The sequence below is a fragment of the Indicator indicator genome, assembly GCF_027791375.1.
Source record: "Indicator indicator isolate 239-I01 chromosome W unlocalized genomic scaffold, UM_Iind_1.1 iindW_random_scaffold_120, whole genome shotgun sequence".
NCBI classification, from domain to species: domain Eukaryota; kingdom Metazoa; phylum Chordata; class Aves; order Piciformes; family Indicatoridae; genus Indicator; species Indicator indicator.
In genome coordinates, this window is record NW_026539075.1 from 83,891 (window position 1) to 104,861 (window position 20,971).

General features: G+C 43.7%; 1 protein-coding gene across 1 annotated transcript in view; it reads left to right on the top strand.

Moving 5' to 3' along the window:
- Positions 1 to 10,640, top strand: part of LOC128979912 (guanine nucleotide-binding protein G(q) subunit alpha-like) — an 89,412-nt gene extending 78,772 nt beyond the window's left edge. Inside the window, exon 5 of the mRNA XM_054398307.1 lies at positions 10,450 to 10,640. Coding sequence (XP_054254282.1) covers positions 10,450 to 10,640 — 191 coding nt within the window. The remainder of the gene's footprint in view (positions 1 to 10,449) is intronic.
- Positions 10,641 to 20,971: the final 10,331 nt, after the last annotated feature.

The window sequence follows — 20,971 nt, forward strand, 5'->3', positions numbered from 1 at the left end:
CTGAGACTGCCCAACTCCCCAACCTTGTTTTGATTAGAGATTCTTAAACATTTCTACCTCTCCAGTGGAAGTGTTTAGAATAATAATTATTTTGCTTTCTTACACCCAATAGTGATTTATTTACATTCTTTCACTTTCTCTGCTAAAACTTTTTGAAGAAAAATTAAAAAGACAGTCTTAAAATCATCACACCTAGGATGGATCCCATCTGGTCCCATGGGCTTGTGAGGATCCAAGTGACTCAGCAAGTCTCTAACTGCTTCCTCCTGGATTATAGCAGGACTATACTGCTCCCTGACACCATCTACCAGTTCAGGAGGCCAGTTATCCTGAAGCCCTCCTGTCTTACTGTTGAAAATTGAGGCAAAGAAGGTATTTAGTAAATCTGCCTTTTCCTCATCTTTAGTTACAATATTCCCCTCCAAGTCCAATAAAGAGCAGAGGTTCTTCTTGCCCCTCTTTTTAACATTAATATATCTATAAAAATGCTTTTTATTGTCCTTCACAGAACTGGCCAGTTTAAGTTCTAACTGGGCTTTTGCCTCTCTAATTTTTCTCCGACATGACCTAACAACATCCTTAAACATATCTCAGGTTACCTCCCCCCCCTTTCCAAAGGCGATACACCCTCTTTTTTCCCTTAATTCCTTCAAAAGATGCTTGCCCATCCAGGCCGGTCACCTTCCCCATTGGCACATCTTTCGACACATTGGGACAGCCTGTTCCTGTGCCTTCAAGTGTTCCTGTTTGAACTAGGTCCAAGCATATTGGACCCCTTTGTTCTTAAGGGCTGCTTCCCAAGGTACTCTCTGGATTAGTTGCTTAAATAAGCTGAAGTCTGCCCTCTGGAAGTCCAAAGTAATGGTTTTGTTGTTGCTCCTCCTTGTTTCCCTGCATGTTGAAAACTCCACTATTTCTTGATCGCTGCACCCTGGATAGCCTCCTACCATCACATCTCCCACTAGCCCTTCTCTGTTTGAGAACAGCAGGTCAAGCAGGGCCTCACCCCTGGTAGGCTCACATAGCAGCTCTGCCAAGAAGCTGTCTTCCATATACTCTAAGAACCTTCTGGACTGCCTCCTCTGCTGTGTTAAGTTCCCAGCAGATATCTGGCAGGTTGAAGTCACCCACAAGAACAAGGTCTGGCAATCTTGAGATGACCTCCAGCTGTTTGTAGAATACTTCATATACCTCTTCATTCTGGTTGGGTGGTCAGACTCCAAACAGGATGTCAGTTTTGCTAACCTTCCATCTGATTTTGACCCATAGGCAGTCAATCTGTTCATCTTTAACCTCAAGTTCTGTGGCATTGAAAGATTCCCTAATATACAGGGCCACCCCTCCTCCTCTTCTCCCTCACCTGTCTCGCTGAAAGAGCTTATAACCATTCAGTGCAGTGCTCCAGTCATCCCACCACATTTCTGTAACGGCGAGTACATCATAGTTTTCCTGGTGTACCAAGGCTTCCAGTTCCTCTTGTTTGTTACCCATACTGTGTGGTTCAGTGGACATACACTTCATCTGGGCTGCTGATTTCACCGCTGACTCTAGTTTACCTCCCTCTGTCTCTTCTCTGGAGAGACTGGTTTCATCACTCTCCCTCTTTGAACCTAGTCTAAAGCCCTCTCAATGAGCCCTGCCAACTCTTGTGCCAGAGTCCTTTTGCCCTTTCTACGTAGATTCAGCCCATCTAGGTCCAGTAGGTCGGGTGAAGTGAAAGTTTCCCCTTGATCAAAGAACCCAAAATTCCGCTGCTGGCACCAGCCCTTGAGCCATTTGTTGATAACATGGTTCTCCTGTTCCTTTGAGTTATACGCCCCTGCCACTGAGGGAACTGAGCAGAACACTACTTGCGCTCCTGCCCCATCAATCAATTGACCAAGAACCTTGAATTCCTTTATGATTGTCCTGGTGCCCTTCTTATCAAGCTCATCACTGCCAGCTTGAATTACCAGCAATGGGTAATAGTCAGAGGGCTGGATTAGCTTTGGTAGTTTCCTCGTGATGTCCCATACCTGGGTCCCAGGTAGGCAGCAGACTTCCCTGTGGGATGGGTCAGGACGACATATAGGACCCTCCGTTCCCCTCAGAAGAGAATCACCAATAACAATTACCCTCCTCCTTTTTTTTAATGGTACTAGTCCTGATGCAAAGTGGGGACTGATTTGCTTTAGGCATCCCCTCAGATGGTACCCAGCATAAAAGAAAACCAGTGAGCTACCCCACTCCCACTCATCCTGCCACCATCCCTGTGGAAGAGCCAGAACCCAAAAATCTGGAACCCAAAAGCAACAACTGGAACAGGAAGCCTCTCATGTTGCAATCTGAACTTCAAGCCCCATAATACTTTTCTTCATTTAGCACTTTCATTTTTGAAGCTGGTATGATTGCAGCATGGTATGAATAAGAGCAGCAGATTCAACTCAACCCATGACACTCCTCTTCCAAAGGCCATAGACTCCTTTTGTTCTTGAGGTCCAACCAAAGGTCCCTATTCAGGCAGGCTGGACTTCTTCCCCAACAACTTGTTTTTTGGCACACAGGGACAGACTGCTCCTGTGCCTTTAAGACTTCTCTCTTGAAGTGTGTCCAGCCTTCCTGGACTCCTATATCCTTCAGGGTTGCCCCAAGGGACTTTGTCAATCAGAATCCTGAACAGGCTAAATTTTTCCCTCCAGAAGTCCAAGGTGGCAGTTTTACTAATCCCTCTCCTTGGGTCCCCAAGGACTGAAAACTCAATCATCTCATGATTGCTGTGCCCTAAGATGGCCTCCAACCTTTACTTCCCCCACAAGTTCTTCCCTGTTTACAAGAAGCAGGTCCAGGAGGGCACCTTCCCTGGTTGGCTCCCTCACCAGTTGTGTCAGGAAGTTATCTTCCATACACTCCAGGAACCTCCAAGACAGTTCTCTCTCTGCTGTATCATATTTCTAGCAGACATCTGTGAAGTTGAGAACAAGGGGAAGCGATTGTGAAACCTTTCTCAACTGCTTATAAAAAATTTCATTTACCTCTTCATCCTGGTTGGGTGGTCTATAACAGATTCCCACCACTTTTGTTGGCCTTACTCCTGATTCTTACCCATGAGGACTCAACCCTATCATCACCTTCGTTCATTTGTATGATTTTATATATCTCCCTAACATGGAGGGCCACTCCACCACCTCTTCCTTGCCTATCCCTTCTGAAAAGTTGATATCCATCAATTATAGCATTCCAGTTGTGGGAGTCATCCCACCAGGTTTCTGTGATAGCACAATGGCCTCCAGTTCCTCCTGTTTATTGCCCATGCTGCATGTATTGGTGTATAAACATCTCAGGGAGGGAGTTGATTACATAGTTTTCAACCTTAAGGGGTGGTAGACCTTCTGGTTATCTAAGATGCCAACACACTGCCTTAAAAGTTTTGGGCTACTACACCAGGGTTCTCACTGGCAAGGCCAGTTAAATCCCCCATCCCCCTTCAAAACTTGTTTAAAGCCTTGTCAATGAGCCCAGCCAACTCATGTGCAAAGATTCTTTACCCCTTATGGGGTAGATGAACTCCATCTATTGCCAGTAGACTCGGTGCCCATGGTCAAAAAAAAACAAAGTTCTGTTGGTGGCACCAACTTCTAAGCCATATATTAATCACATGGGTTTTCCTCTTTCCTTCAAAATCTCTCCCTGTCACTAGAGAGATTGAGGACAACACCACCTGTGTTCCCGAGCCCTCAAGCAATCTCCCCAAAGCCCTGAAGTCTTTTTTAATTGCTTTTGTACTCCTCTCCATAACCTCATCACTCCCAAGCTGCATAACCAGCAGCGGGTAATAGTCTGATGGTTGCACCAGATTAGGGAGTTTCTTAGAAATGTACCTGACCCATGCCCCAGGTAGGCAGCCAACCTCCTTGTGGGTTGGGTCTGGCCTGCATATGGGGCCCTCAGTTCCAGATTTGAAGAACTCATGAAAATTAGGCATTTTTCAGTTGGATCAATTCTCCCATGCACTCTCCTGTGTGGTAGCACAATTGAGAAAGTAGTGTATGGACGAGAAATACTAATCAGGATAGCAAATTGGACTGATTAAACCAAACAGTTGTACTACACAGTATGTCATAACAGCATTGGATGAGAGACTATGTGCTCAAGGGTCAGTGTCACATGAAGGTATGCTTTTGCAATTAATACTAAAAGACTGACTCATAGACTGGAATGAAGTGCTGGGAGAGGGGGAAAAAACAAAAAGGGGCCACACTTGGGAAGGAAAAAGAAAAATGTCTATCCACAGGAACACACTCCCTTCCAGAGTATTCAAAGAAAAATGATTGCACCCAACAACCTAATGTGGCCAAGCCAAACTGTAATACTTTATATATAGGACTTGACTGTCATATAGAGAGACGCTTTGAAGACTGCTAAATAGGGAGCAATGGAAGGAAACCCTATTCAATGCTCAAGCCCTTATGTCCAACTGGGGAATAAGCTTGGACAATCAGAGCAATAATAAAAGTCTCTCAGCTTCCTGCCATGATGAAAATCAGAGGGCCTTTCACTAGTGTAGGGTGAAAACGGCGTTCTCAACTCCCTCTCTAAAATGCCCATACACCAATGCACACAGCATGGGGAATAAACAGGAGGAATTAAGAGATCTGTGTGGGAATGAAGGGCTACTATCTGACTGCAACTGCAGAGACATGGTGGGATAGTTCACATGACTGGAATGCTACCATGGATGGCTATGTACTTTTTAGGAAAGACAGACCAGCAAGGCAAGCTCAACCCAGGGGGAGATGATAAAAGCATTGAAAGCTTATGGGTAAGAGTGAAGGGATGTACAAACGTGGATGATACGGCTGTGGGGGTTTACTACAGACCACCGAACCAGGAAGAAACTACTGATGAGGCCTTCTACAGGCAGCTGGAAGTAGCCTCAAGATCAAGTGCCCTGGTGCTCGTGGGTGACTTCAATGACTCGGATATTAGTTGGAAAGATCACACAGCCAAGCACAAACAGTCCAAAAGGTTCCTGCAGTACACTGATGACAACTTTCTCCTGCAAGTAGTAATGGAATTCAACAAGACCAAGTGTAGAGTCGTGCATGTGGGGAAGAACAACACCATGGATCAGTATGGGTTTGGGACTGACCATCTGGAGGGCAGCTCTGGGCAAAAGGACCTGGGAGTGCTGGTGGACAACAGGATAACAATGAGCCATCAATGTGCCCCTGTAGCCAAGAAGATCAATGGTCAGGGGGTGCATTAAAAAGACTGGGGCCAGCGGGTTGAAGGAAGTTGTCTTCTTCCTCTACTCTGACCTGGCGAGGCCTCATCTGGAATACTGTGTCCAGTTCTGGGCTCCCCAGTTCAATAAGGACAAGGAACTATTGGAGAGAGTCCACCAGAGAGCCACTAAGATGATTAGGGGAATGGAACATCAACCTTATGAGGAAAGGTGTGATGGTTTGAAACTGTCTTTTTAATTTTTCTTTGCAAAGTTCAAACAGAGAAAGCGTGATAAGCTTGGAGAGAACATGAACAGATGGGATGGTCAACCAACTTCTGATCTTTTCAGGAGGTTACGGGAGCTGCAGAGTGGCAGATCCCAAGGGAACAATACCAGAAGGGTACCTGTCACTTCCTCAGTTTCCCAGAACAACTCTGATAGCTCCAGCAGTGATTCTAATTCTGGTGCTGGACATTGTGCCAGCTCTACATGTGGAGGTAATCCCCACCATTAGGGGTGCCCTGCCTTCCGCCAGGGGGAGGTAAGGGATAATGGAGATAACAGAATCTATTGGGATGTGTACATCCAGTGGCCTGGCACTACAAAATTTCAGACGTACAGGCCCTTGGCTGACACAGGAGCTCAGTGCACCATAATACCATCAAATTATCAAGGGGAAGAATCTGTAAATATTCAGGGAGCCACTGGTGAATCTCAAGAGTTGTTTAAGATAGAGGTTGATATAAGAAATTGATGGAGGAAAACTGAAGTTGTCTATCAGACCTGAGCTTTCAGATGAATCTGCAGTTGTGGGACACCATGAGATCGAGGATGTGAAGTTGCCGGTTGCTTCTCAAACTGTGCATCACAGACAATACAGAACCAACCGTGACTCTTTGGTGCCCATTCAAAACTTGATTCTTCAGTTGGACAGTCAGAAAGTCATCAGGAAAACTAATTCACCTTTCAACAATACAATCTGGCCTGTGAGAAAGCAGAATGGAGAATGGCGTCTGACAGTTGATTTCCGTGCCTTTGTGTCGGTGTGAGCTGAAATTCCCCCCCCACCAACAATAACCAGGCTAGCTCAGTCTGGAAGCAAATGAAAAGCTGTATTTACAAGCAGAGTCTAAAATCTACAATGAAATGCAATGAATATGTACAAATATACAAAATTCACAACATTCACAAATATATACAATCAACAGAAAAAGCACAATCGATCTCCCTTTGCTTCCCCCCAAGGGGACCCTCCCAAAGGGGCCTCTCTCTCTCCCAGGAGCTTCCCCCCCAGACCCCCCTGGACAGTGAAGCAGAGTTAGTTAAACAGAAAGTTGTTAACTTAGCTGCCAAGGTCAGTGTGTTATCTTCAGCCAGAAGAGAAGAAGAAACAGCAGCCAGACAGCCCAGCAACTGCCCCCACTGCCGAACGCAGAATGTGCCGAATGCCTACTTTGTTTTGGGTAATAGTTCTTAAACATTTCTATCTATCCAATGGAAGTGTTTAGAACAATCGTTATTTTGCTTTCTTACACCCAATAGTGACTTATTTACATTCTTTCACTTTCTCTGTTCTGAACTTTGCAAGGAAAAATTAAAAAGACAGTTTCAAACCATCACAGCCTTGAATGAAGTAACTCCACCCATGAGAGCAGCTGTACCAGACATGATGGAACTCCAATATGAGCTGGAATCCAAGGAGGCCAAATGGTATGCTATCATGGACATTGCTAATGTTTTCTTCTCTATTCCCATAGCAGAGGAATGCAGGCCTCAGTTTGCCTTCACCTGGAGAGGTGTTTAGTACACATTCAATTGTTTGCCCCACGGGTGGATTCACAGTTCAACCATCTGTCATGCCGTGATCCATGATGCTTTGGAGAAAGGTGGAGCTCCAGAACACATTCAGTTCATCGATGACATCATCGTCTGGGGTGAGACTGCTGAAGAAGTCTTCGAGAACGGTAATAAAATCATTGACATTCTCTTGCAAGCCGGTTTCGCTATCAAGCGAGACGAGGTGAAAGGACCTGCCAGAGAAATCCAGCTTCTGGGACAGTGCTGTCAAGATGGTCGCCGTCACATCCCAATGGATGTGATAAACAGAGTCTCCACCATGGCAAATCCCATCAACAAGAAAGAAACTCTGCGTTTCTTAGGCATAGTGGCATTTTGGAGTCTGCACATTCCTGGATACAGTCAGATTGTGAAACCTCTCTATGATGTGACTCGAAAGAGAAACTGTTTCCAATGGGGTCCTGAGCAACAAACAGCCTTTGACCAGATCAAGCGAGAGGTAGTCCAAGCGTTGGGTCTGGGACCTGTCCGAACTGGTCCAGACATTAAGAACATTCTGTACACGGCCGCGAGTGACAATGGTCCAACCTGGTGCTTATGGCAAAGAGCTCCAGGTGAGACACGAGGGCGTCCTCTTGGTTTCTGGGGTTGTGGTTACAGAGGCTCAGAAGCAAACTACACTCCAACAGAGAAAGAGATTTTAGCTGCTTATGAAGGAGTGAAAGCTTCTTCTGAAGTGATGGGAACTGAGTCACAGCTTCTTCTAGCTCCTAGATTGCCAGTTCTGAATTGGATGTTCAAAGGCAAAGGTTCTTCACCACATCATGCAACAGATGCTACTTGGTTTCAGTGGATGGCTCTGATAACACAGAGAGCTGAAATGGGAAATCTTGAAAGGCCTGGTTTGGTGGAGGTGATCACAAACTGGCCGGAAGGCACAAGCTGTGCAAAACCTCCAGAGGAGAGAGTAACTCGTGCTGAGGAAGCTCCCCCTTACAGTGATGTCTCTGATGATGATAAGAGATATGCTTTGTTCACAGACGGTTCCTGTCGTCTGGTTGGAAACAAGCGAAGGTGGAAGTCTGCAGTGTGGAGTCCAACGCGCAGAGTTGCAGAAGCAGGAAATGGAGAAGGAGAATCCAGTCAATTTGCAGAGGTAAAAGCTGTCCAGCTAGCTCTTAACGTAGCTGAACGTGAGAGATGGCCAAAGCTTTATCTCTACACTGACTCATGGATGGTAGCCAATGCCTTGTGGGGTTGGCTGAAAGACTGGAAAAAGAGTGGATGGCAGAGACAAGGAAAGCCTATCTGGGCTGCAGATCTGTGGCAAGACATTGATGCTCACATTGAGAGAATCCCAGTGAAAGTGAGACACATCGATGCTCACATTCCTAAGAGCAAAGCTACTGAGGAACAACAACACAACCATCAGGCAGATCTAGCTGCGAGAGTTTCCCAAGTGGACACAAACTCTGATCCTGATCTTGATCTTGACTGGAAACACCGAGGTGAGCTGTTCTTATCTCAGTGGGCCCATGACCCATCAGGACATCAAGGCAGAGATGCAACCTACCGATGGGCTCGTGACAGATCCATTGACATTTCCATGGATGCTATCACGCAAGTCATCCATGACTGTGACATTTGTGCTGCTATTAAGCAGGCAAAGCGGATCAAGCCCTTATGGTACGGTGACCTATGGTCCAAGTACAAGTATGGTGAAGCCTGGCAGATTGACTACATCACTCTACCTCGTTCTCGCTCTGGTAAGCAATATGTGCTGACTATGGTAGAGGCAAGCACTGGATGGCTGGAAACTTACCCAGTTCCTCATGAAACTGCACGTAACTGCATTCCTGGTCTGGAGAGGCAAATGCTGTGGAGACACGGAAGTCCAGAGAGGATTGAGTCAGACAACAGAAAGCATTTCAAAAACAATCTTGTGAAATACTGGGCCAAAGAGCACGGCATCGAGTGGATATTCCGCATTCCCTACTATGCACCAGCTGCAGGGAAGATCGAACGCTACAACGGTTTGCTCAAAACCACTCTCAAAGCCAGGGGGGTGGATCTTTGAAAAACTGGGAGAAGCATTTAGCACAAGCAACCTGGTTGGTGAATAGTAGAGGTTCAGTGAATCGAGCTGGACCTGCCCAATCAGATTTGTTGCGAAAGGAGGAAGGTGATAGAGTTCCTGTTATCAGAGAAAAGAATCTGTTAGGCAAAACTGTTTGGGTATTTTCTCCTTCAGGAGAGGCCAAACCTGTCTGAGGGGTGGTTTCTGCTGAAGGTCCTGGTCACACCTATTGGGTGATGCAAGAAAATAGTGAAATTCAGTGTATTCCACAAAGAAATCTAACTTTGGCTGAGAGAGGTTAAATTCAGAGTGTTGTGCAGCTACAACATCGCGCCCAAGCGAAGAATCTATGAGATCTACGGTGCACGTACACTACAAACCCTGAGAGCCCTGAGTCACCTGAGAGTCCCTGTTCCTTTCTTCGCTCCATCTGTGAGGAAACGAGGTTTTTGCTGTTTTTTCCTGTGATTTGACCCTTTTGAATCATCTACATCTGAGATATCTGGAATGGACTCTGATCTTTATTCACTCATTGTTGTAAATATTGGTTTAGATTAGACGAATGGTAGTAGAAGCCAGTGAAATTGTTTAGAAGGGGTGGACTGTGATGGTTTGAAACTGTCTTTTTAATTTTCCTTTGCAAAGTTCAAACAGAGAAAGTGATAGAGTGTAATGAATCACTATTGGGTGTTACAAAGCATAATATTGATTGTTTTAAACACTTTCATTGTATAGATAGAAATGTTTAAGAACTATTACTCAAAACAAAGTGGGGCACTCTGCATTCTGCAGTCGGGGCAGTTGCTGGGTTGTTTGGCTGCTGTTTCTTCTTCTCTTCTGGCGGAAGATAACACACTGAGCTTGGCGTGCAAAGTTAAGAACTTTCTGCTTTAGCTAACTCTGCTTTCTGTCTAGGGGGGTCTGGGGGGAGGAAACCACTGGGAGAGAGAGGCCCCTTGGGAAAGGTCCCCTTTGGGGGGAAGCAAAGGGATCTTGGTTGTGCTTTTCTGTTGATTGTATATATTTGTAAATGTTGTGAATTGTTTATATTTGTACATATTCATTGCATTTCATTGTAGATTGTAGATTCACATATTCATTGCATTTCATTGTAGATTGTAGATTCTGCTTGTAAATACAGCTTTCATTTGCTTCCAGACTGAGCTAGCCTGGTTATTGTTGGTGTGGGGGGAATTTCAGCTCACACTGACACAAAAGGCTGAGAGACCTGGGGCTATATAGTAGTATTTATATGAAGCTCACAGATTGAGTTTTTCTTTTGTTTTCTGCTCTTAAGGTCCCCCTCCTAAAGAAGCTCAAATATTGAATTGACTTTAGGTAAAACTGACTTTCTCTTCTTAATTATCAGGACCACAACGGGATGCACAAGCAGCACGAGAGTTCATCTTGAAGTTGTTTGTAGACCTGAATCCAGACAGTGACAAAATTATCTACTCCCATTTCACATGTGCTACAGACACAGAGAATATACGCTTCATCTTTGCTGCTGTCAAGGACACAATCCTACAGTTAAACCTGAAGGAGTACAACCTGGTCTAACTGTACCTAGGAAACCCTCTAAGACCACCTTTGCATGATTGAAGATACATGAGAGGGGCTGTATTATCTGTGAAAACAAATTGCATAATGCTAATTTATTGTCCACAGATTTTAGTTAATATCATGATTTTATTTAAACTATATGGAGGAAAAACAAAAATACTGATGTAAATTCACAGTACATTTTCTTATTTTTCAGGCAATACTTTCTGATAAATGTGTTTCAAATTCTCAATCTGTAATGGTTTCAAGCAAAAGCAACAGGTTAAACTAAACCAGCAGGTTAACCTGTCTATTTTCCCCAACACAGAAGGAAGGGGAAAAACAACACACAAAAATCCTCTGCATTGAGACAAAGAGTGAGATAAGAGTTTACTGTGAAAATCAGATAACCATAGTATAAAATACATAATTATCTTAGCCTGTTTGCAGAAAAAGCATGTTGGAAAGCAGCAAGCAGAAGTAAGCAAGCTAAAAGGCCAAGCCAGAAAACTACTCCCCAATCCCTCCCTGTCCCACTGCCATCTCAGTGGAAGAGAGCCAACACCCAAAAATCTGAAACTCAAAAGCAGCACCCAGAACAGAAAGCCTCCCATGTTGCAATCTGAACTTCAAGCCCCATAATACTTTGCTCCAGACAGCACTTTCATTTTGAAACAGGCATGAGGCAGGATGGTATGAATAGCAGCAGACTAAAACTCAACCTATGACACAGCTGTACACTAACAAAGGATAATGTTTTTTTTATTATAGAAGCAAAATCAAGCTGGTTTCCTCTTTCCCTGACTATTTTTCTCTCCCTCCTTCCTCCCCCTCTTATGTTTTTAAAGGTACATCGGTCATTTTCCCAGATGCATTCCTTGGTAAAATATTTTCTGTTGAGCAATTTGGTCAGGAAAAATGGTATCATCAGAACTGAAGTTATCCGTTATGCACTTTCTCTAAAGGATCAGAAATATTGATACTATGATTTTTAAATTCTTGACATGGGTGTTTTCATTCTGTCTTCTGAAGCTAGAATATTGGGATTGCAAAATAGAAATAGTTGTGAATGGATTTAGTATTTAACCATACTTTCACAGTTCATAAAGTTGCATAGAAGACAGTAAAGAAATAATTAAAGATACAAACTTAAGATGTTCGTGGAATACCATAGAATCTTTTTTTTTTAATTACCATGTGTCATTATTTTCTCTTTTCCTTATTCACAAATGCCAAACAGAAATGTCATAGACACATTTTCCCCAGTGGATACAACCTGAAACAGTGGTAGTTTGTTGTGTTGTTTTTTTTTTCCAGTTGCATGCATTTTTTAAGTTAGAGCTTTTGTCTGGTGTGTTTTTCCACAGTAGAAAAAATATTTCTGCTGTATAAAATCTTGCCAAATCTGGTGTTTAAGAAAAACCCCAGTACCTTTGAAACATAGGATACCAATTGAAATGTCAAACTGATGGATTAGGAACTGACCTGTTGAGTCAACTGCCAAATGATAAACAAACAGTTTCATCTCATGTTCCCTTTTTTAGAAAGTGTTCCATTTTCTAATGCCAAAAACAACAGTGTGAGTGAATATGCTACTAGGTATATGTATACAGAAGACAGTTAAACTCTCTCCTTATGTCAAAGATGGCATGAGATTGCATACAATTTTTTGTGTAATAATAATATCAAAGCACCTTTGTACAGCATGAAATTATTGACAAATGATCACATTCAGGAACCTTTCTTGATAAGATTGCCTCTTAACTGATTCACAGACATTTGATAGGCTTCATGTAAAATAACCTCTCTTGATGTTTTTTAGAAATATTTATTAATGCAAATGAAACAGTATGATAATCGGTCTTCAAATTTAAACATAGAAAATTTTAACAACAAAAATGTAGCCCACATCAATGAGCACCTTAGGTTGAAAGGTGTTTTTTTTGACCAGGTACATGATTGCTAGCAACTCAGGTCAGACATAATTGGATTGATTATCTACAATGCCAAGTAGCACTGGAGTACACTTAGCAGAGAAATTACTGCCTCTCAGAGGAAAGATGGAAAAATAATGACTTATTAGTTGAGCAACAAATTTTACAATACTAATTAGATGGTTTTTAATCATTAACTCTCTGAACTCCAAAACAACAATAAGAACAGTTGACATTTTTTGCCCCCTCATAAAACACTTCATAACTGAAAACTGATTCTAGGTACAGTGCAATTATGAATGCCATAGTCATTGTACATGCATCTTTTTTTATATATATATCTATATTAAAATATATAAATATATATATATCAGCATCCATATTGGCATTGTAACCATTAATTTTTGGCAAATTGGACACACTGCGTTGAATATGTATCTATACAATTGTATCGTATGTCTTACAGCTAATTCACATTTTAAATAATGTTATTTTCACTTTTAAGAGAAGAATGTAAATTTTGTTTTAATTTAAAAAGAAAAAACTTTATTATAGCACAGAGTGGTACTAGCATTGTGCTGTATAAAATAATTTCTACATTCCTCAGTAAAAGTAAATTGAAGACACACAGGGGACATTCACAATCAAAACAATGCTTAAATCTTGTCAGGGCTTTATACAGATGTAGAAACAGTTTGTGTTGGAAGAATTTATGCCATTATATTTAGGATTAGAACATAAGCTCCTAAATATGAATTCGTATTTGGCAGATTCAACTTCAGTTAATTTTACCTTTCTAATAGCCATTATTAGAAAAGTGAATTTAGAGACATTCCAAAGTATTGGATGTAAGTTCTAATGGGTATATGCTATTTCCCTAAAACTATAATGAAGAAATATAGAGAATAAGATCAGTTAAATATTATTTCAGAAATTACAGAAACCTTACATCTAACAACAACAAAGTTGTTAGTGTTAACAGTTTTAAGGAGTTAAGAAATTGTATTTAATAAAGCTAAAGTAGGTAGTTGTAGGACATTTTAAGATGTGATCAGAACAGTTATTCTGGTTATATATGTCATTATAAAATTGGTCCCGATCTTGCTTATAAGCATAAGTCTCCTGTTTGGATCGTCAACTCTAGAGTGTGTGATAAAACCCTTCTTTTAAACTGGGAATAAATTTGCCACCTTAGACTTTGTGATATAAATAGAACGGTACCAAAAAAAAAAAAAAAAAAGAAACAAACAAAAATGCTGTCTAATGAAGGTTTGGGGTTTGTTTTGTGTTTTAATTTTCATAGAATCATAGAATTGTTTTGCTTCAAAAAGATTTCTAAGATGATAAAGTACAACCATCCACCTAACACCACCATGGCTATTAAACCATGTCCCTAAGTGCTGTGTCAACATGTTTTTTAACACCTCCAGGGATGGTGACTCCACCACCTCCCTGGGCAGCCTGTTCCAATGTCTGACCACTCTTTCAGTAAAGAAATATTTCCTAATATCCAACCTAAACCTCTTGTGATGGTTTAAAACTGTCTTTTTAATTTTTCTTCTCAAAGTTCAAGCAGAGAAGGTTAGAGAATGTAAATAAGTCACTGTTGGGTGTAAGAAAGCAAAATAATGATTGTTCTAAACACTTCCATTGGATAGACAGAAATGTTTAAGAACCACTACTCAAAACAAAGTGGGGCAGTCGGGATCTGAATTCGCAACTTGCTGGGCTGTCTGGCTGCTGCTTCTTCTCTTCTGGCTGAAGATAACACACTGACCTTGGTGAGCTAAGTTTTAACAGCCTCTCTGCTTCTTAACTCTCTGCTTTCTACCAAGGGGGTCTGGGAGGAGGAGGCCCCTGGGAGAGAGGCCCCTTGGGAAAGGCCCCTTTGGGGGAAGCAAAGGAAGGTTGGTTGTGCTTTTTCTGTTGATTGTACATATTTGTAAATGTTATGAATTGTGTATATTTGTACATATTCATTGCATTTCATTATAGATTTTATATTTGCTTGTAAATACAGCTTTTCATTTGCTTCCAGACTGAGCTACCCTGGTTATTCTCGGTCGGCGGGGGGATTTCAGCCCTCACACTGTTACAATACATATACATTTTTATTTTTGGTGCTCCAACGTGAGGCAATTGCTTGTATGTTTTATTTTTGCTCAGATTAGGAAGCAAAATGAAGATGTTTTGGTTTGTTCGGCATTTTATTTATTCTTGTCTGACCCTGGTGTTGTACAAATGGGCCATTTCCTCCATGATAGACAAGATTGTGAGATATGTGGCATATGAGTCATTTCTTTGGGCTAAGAGCAAGTTACTAAATGTTGTTGATTTTTGTTATGGTTTTATTGGGCTAAGAAGGTATGGTAACTCAACTATAAATCTGCTACCAGACGCATTTGAGTTTGTTATTCCTCTTACATCTACATAGGGTTGTTGGAACCAATGGTACCCAAGATATTTTATGCTAACCTTGAATTTGGTGTTTCTTGGAATAAACATATGGATGCTGGTAGCACTGTATCGAGAAACACATAAGGAAACACCTAAGGCTACTTGCTCTTGCAGCCTGCGTAGACGTAAGAGGAATAATAGAAAAGCTTAGAGAGATTTGGAATTAGGTTCTGATTCTCATTGCAAGGTACAGGAAATCACAATTAAGTGCAGGGAAGAAAAGGCTTGTGAGAAAGCTGCTGATAGCCTTGGCTCAGAGCCAGTAGCAGCAGCTCTGGGAATTTTGCCAGAATCTGAGATAACAGCCATGACTACTCATGCAGGTGCGATTAACGAGGCACAGTGTCCTCTTCCCTCTGCTGCCGATATGGACACAACAGCGGCTGCAGGGTCTCAAAGCATACTTGCTGACTCTGCACAGAATCCTTCTGTTTCTGCTGATTCTGCACAAAATCTCTCTGTTCCTGCTGACTCTGCTGTGAATGTGAATGCTAAACCAGTGAATTTGGATGATTCCCTCACCAAAAAGTGCAAAGGAGCTGCAGGAGGCGGTGCAGATGCAGCAGAAGAGGGTGCAGAAGGTGCATAAGGAGATGAGGGTCCTTCTCTTCAGGGTCCCTCTGTAAGAAAGATCCTTCTGGTGAGGAAAAGAAGGTTAGCCTTAAAACTCTGGCAGACCTCTTGAGACCACACATGGATGATGGAGATGTAGGACAGGATGTAGACCTTGGTAAATTAGCAACTGCTGGAAGTGCCTCCGAACTCCAGGAAATTGCACGGAGGATTACAGTAGGAATATGGGGGCAGCGACCTCAGGATGATGATGATGAGGAGGAGGAGGATGACATACTGTCACCTAATGCACCCAGACAGGAAATTAGACATGTGAGGAAGGATTACATCAGAGGAGACTCTGAGCCAGTCCTGTGTTGGCTAGCCAGGTGTTTTGATATGGGAGATCCAGCGTTGGTGGTAGGCGACAAGTCAGTCTCCCAGTTGGAAATGCTCTCAAAGGATATTGGCGTAGACAGGCATCTAGGCAAGTGCATTGGTAAAGTCTCTCTGAGGGCACACCTCCTACTGGCAGTCCTGCTAAGGTACCCCAGCAGAGATGATTTACAATGGAACCCTAAGCCTTGGACCACAATAGATGAGGGAATCAAGCATCTGAGAGAGTTTGCTGTGAGAGAAGTGATGTATGGAGATCATAAGACTCTGAATCCTGATGAAATTCCTGTAGGGACAGGCCTTGCCAAAAAGCTCATTAAGCTTGCTCCTCCTAATTATGCTACTATTCTGGCAAGCAGAATTGTGGCAAGAAATTATGGTGGAGTGCCTCCTACTGTTGGCCATTTCACTGACCAAACGCGGCAACTGGAGGATAGTCTCGCACGTACCTCTTTGGTTTCAGCCATTGAAACTCTGTCAGGAGAGCTAAAGAACTGCATGAAAGAGCTGAAGGAGGAACTTAAAACCTCCATATCCAACTGATTTCTCTTCCTCCAGAAGGATACAAGATTCAGCTGTCAGAAACAGACGTCCTCCAAGAAGGCCATTCCAGAACAGGTCAAACCAAAACAGACAGCAGAGGCAATCACATGGCAGCATCTGGATAACCCTGCGTGATCAGTTTGGAGAGAACAAGAACAGATGGGATGTTCAACCAACTTCTGATCTTTTCAGGAGGTTACGGGAGCTGCAGATCCCGAGGGAACAATACCAGAAGGGTACCTGTCACTTCCTCAGTTTCCCAGAACAACTCTGATAGCTCCAGCAGTGATTCTAATTATGGTGCTGGACGTTGTGCCAGCTGTACACGTGGATGTAATTCCCACAATTAGGGGTGCCCTGCCTTCCGCCAGGGGGAGGTAAGGGATAATGGAGATAACAGAATCTATTGGGATGTGTACATCCAGTGGCCTGGCACTTCAAAATTTCAGAAGTACAGGGCCTTGGTCGACACAGGAGCTCAGTGCACCATAATACCATCAAATTATCAAGGGGGAGAATCTATAACTATTCAGGGAGTCACTGGTGGATCTCAAGAGTTGTTTAAGATAGAGGTTGACATAAGTTTAACTGGGAAGCAGTGGAAGAAACATACTATTGTAACAGGTCCTAATGCACCTTGTATTTTGGGAATTGATTTTCTGAGAGAAGGGCGTTTTAAAGACCCTAAGGGTTACAAATGGGCTTTTGGAATAGCAACTGTAGAAATTGATGGAGGAAAATTGAAGTTGTCCATTAGACCTGAGCTTTCAGATGAATCTGCAGTTGTGGGACAACATGAGATAGAGGATGTAAAGCTGCCGGTTGCTTCTCAAACTGTGCATCACAGACAATACAGAACCAACCGTGACTCTTTGGTGCCCATACAAAACTTGATTCGTCAGTTGGAGAGTCAGAAGGTCATCAGCAAAACTCATTCACCTTTCAACAGTCCAATCTGGCCTGTGCGAAAGCAGAATGGAGAGTGGCGTCTGACAGTTGATTTCCGTGCCTTGAATGAAGTAACTCCACCCATGAGTGCAGCTGTACCAGACATGATGGAACTCCAATATGAGCTGGAATCCAAGCAGGCCAAATGGTATGCTACCATAGACATTGCTAATGCTTTCTTCTCTATTCCCATAGCAGAGGAATGCAGGCCTCAGTTTGCTTTCACCTGGAGAGGCATTCAGTACACATTCAATCGTTTGCCCCAGGGGTGGATTCACAGTTCAACCATCTGCCATGCAGTGATCCATGATGCTTTGGAGAAAGGTGGAGCTCCAGAACACATTCAGTTCATCGATGACATCATCGTCTGGGGTGAGACTGCTGAAGAAGTCTTTGAGAAAGGTAACAAAATCATTGACATTCTCTTGCAAGCTGGTTTCGCTATCAAGCGAGACAAGGTGAAAGGACCTGCCAGAGAAATCCAGTTTCTGGGAGTACAGTCGTAAGATGGGTGCCATCACATTCCAATGGATGCGATAAACAGAGTCTCCACCACGGCAAATCCCATCAACAAGAAAGAAACTCTGCATTTCTTAGGCATAGTGGCATTTTGGAGTCTGCACATTCCTGGATACAGTCAGATTGTGAAACCTCTCTATGATGTGACTCGAAAGAGAAACTGTTTCCAGTGGGGTCCTGAGCAACAAGCAGCCTTTGACCAGATCAAGCGAGAGGCAGTCCAAGCGTTGGGTCTGGGACCTGTCCGAACTGGTCCAGACATTAAGAACATTCTGTACACGGCCGCGAGTGACAATGGTCCTACCTGGTGCTTATGGCAAAGAGCTCCAGGTGAGACACGAGGACGTCCTCTTGGTTTCTGGGGTCGTGGGTACAGAGTCTCAGAAGGTAACTGCACTCCAACAGAGAAAGAGATTTTAGCTGCTTATGAAGGAGTGAAAGCTGCTTCTGAAGTGATTGGAACTGAGTCACAACTTCTTCTAGCTCCTAGATTGCCAGTTCTGAATTGGATGTTCAAAGGCAAAGGTTCTTCACCACATCATGCAACAGATGCTACCTGGTCTAAGTGCATGGCTCTGATAACACAGAGAGCTCGAATGGGAAATCTCGAAAGGCCTGGTTTGGTGGAGGTGATCACAAACTGGCCAGAAGGCACAAGCTGAGCAAAACCTCCAGAGGAGAGAGTAACTCGTGCTGAGGAAGCTCCTCCTTACAATGATCTGTCAGATGATGAAAAGAGATATGCTTTGTTCACAGATAGTTCCTGTCATCTTGTTGGAAACAAGCGAAGGTGGAAGACTGCAGTGTGGAGTGCAATGCTCATAGTTGCAGAAGTGAGAGATGGAGAAGGACAATCCAGTCAATTTGCAGAGGCAAAAGCTGTCCAGCTAGCTCTTAACGTAGCTGAACGTGAGAGATGGCCGAAGCTTTATCTCTACGCTGACTCATGGATGGTAGCCAATGCCTTGTGGGGTTGGCTGAAAGACTGGAAGAAGAATGGATGGCAGAGGAAAGGAAAGCCTATCTGGGCTGCAGATCTGTGGCAAGACGTCGCTGCTCGCATTGAGAGAATCCAAGTGAAAGTGAGACACATTGATGCTCACATTCCTAAGAGCAAAGCTACTGAGGAACAACACCACAACCATCAGGCAGATCTAGCTGCAAGAGTTTCCCAGGGGGACACAAACTCTGATCCTGATTCTGATCTTTACTGGAAACACTGAGGTTTGTTATTCTTATCTTGGTGGGCCCATGACTCGTCAGGACATCAAGGCAGAGATGCAACCTACCGATGGGCTCGTGACAGATCCATTGACATTTCCATGGATGCTATCACACAAGTCATCCATGACTGTGACATTTGTGCTGCTATTAAGCAGGCAAAGCGCATCAAGCCCTTGTGGTACGGTGACCGATGGTCCAAGTACAAGTATGGTGAAGCCTGGCAGATTGACTACATCACTCTACCTCGTTCTCGGTCTGGTAAGCAATATGTACTGACTATGGTGGAGGCAAGCACTGGATGGTTGGAAACTTATCCATTTTCTCATGCAACTGCACGTAACACCATTCTTGGCCTGGAGAGGCAAGTCCTGTGGAGACACGGAACTCCATGGAGGATTGAGTCAGACAATGGACCTCATTTCAAGAACAATATTGTGAAAAACTGGGCCAAAGAGCACGGCATCGAGTGGATATTCCACATTCCCTACTATGCACCAGCTGCAGGGAAGATCGAACGCTACAACGGTTTGCTGAAAACCACTCTCAAAGCCAGGGGGGTGGATCTTTGAAAAACTGGGAGAAGCATTTAGCACAAGCAACCTGGTTGGTGAATAGTAGAGGTTCAGTGAATCGAGCTGGACCTGCCCAATCAGATTTGTTGCAAAAGGAGGAAGGTGATAGAGTTCCTGTTATCAGAGAAAAGAATCTGTTATGCAAAACTGTTTGGGTATTTTCTCCTTCAGGAGAGGCCAAACCTGTCCGAGGGGTGGTTTCTGCGTAAGGTCCGGGTCACACCTATTGGGTGATGCAAGAAAATGGTGAAATTCTGTGCATTAATGTGGCAGTTTAGGCTGGGTGCCCCCTCCTACTGCCACATAAATTACACCTCTGATGTCCTGGGTGCCCAACCAATAGGGGTAGACACGGGAAATGTCGTATTTCTACCCATAAATCCTGCACCCTATAAGTCTATCTGCAAAGCCATTCTCTTCCTCTTTCTTCCCTCTCTGCTCCCATGGGAGATGTCCTCTCTTATCGGGTAATGCCGGGGGGGTATCTCAGGCCTCTTAGGCCTGACTAGGCCTAATGCCAGGAGGAGAATGGAGGGGGAGGCAGTCTCAGACCTGGCCACCCTGAGACTTGCCTAGCAGTGGGAGGGGGGAAGGAAGAGCCCTGGGGGTTTTGGGTAGACCCTCAGGTGGGAGGAGGGAAGGATTGGGAAGCCTCTGGGTACTATGTAAGGGACTCTGTATGCTTTGGGATGTTCTTTGCCACTATGCTTTGTAGTTTTCTGTAGTTTCACCAATCGCTTTTCCATTTAAACTTTCCATCACTCTCCAATCCGTTTGCATGTGTCATTCTTTTGTCACTTTCGGGGCAAGAGACGATCTGTCTGGCATCAAAGCAGTACAGATTTTTTGGTAGCAGAGGATGGTTGCTGCAGGAGCTCTGCAAACTGGATTGGAGAAGTGTAGAGGTTGAAAAGTTGAAATGGGTATCTGGGCATTGTTGGTTTTGTGTGGCTGGGATCAAGGCTTTGTGCTGGGGCGACCGTGTGGGCGTTTTATGGGTTCCGAGGGGACACCCTGGTGCCTAGCCGTGGCATAGAATCCCGTCTGCTGTTCAAAGGCAGCAGCGGCTACTCTACAGCTACTGGCACTGGGTAAAGCTTGAGAATGCGGTGCCTGTTTCTTTCCCTTTTGTTCTGTGCACCCCCAGCGGCGAGCAGAGTGGCACAGAGCCGAGGAAGGGGGAATGACAGTCGGAAGCAGACCA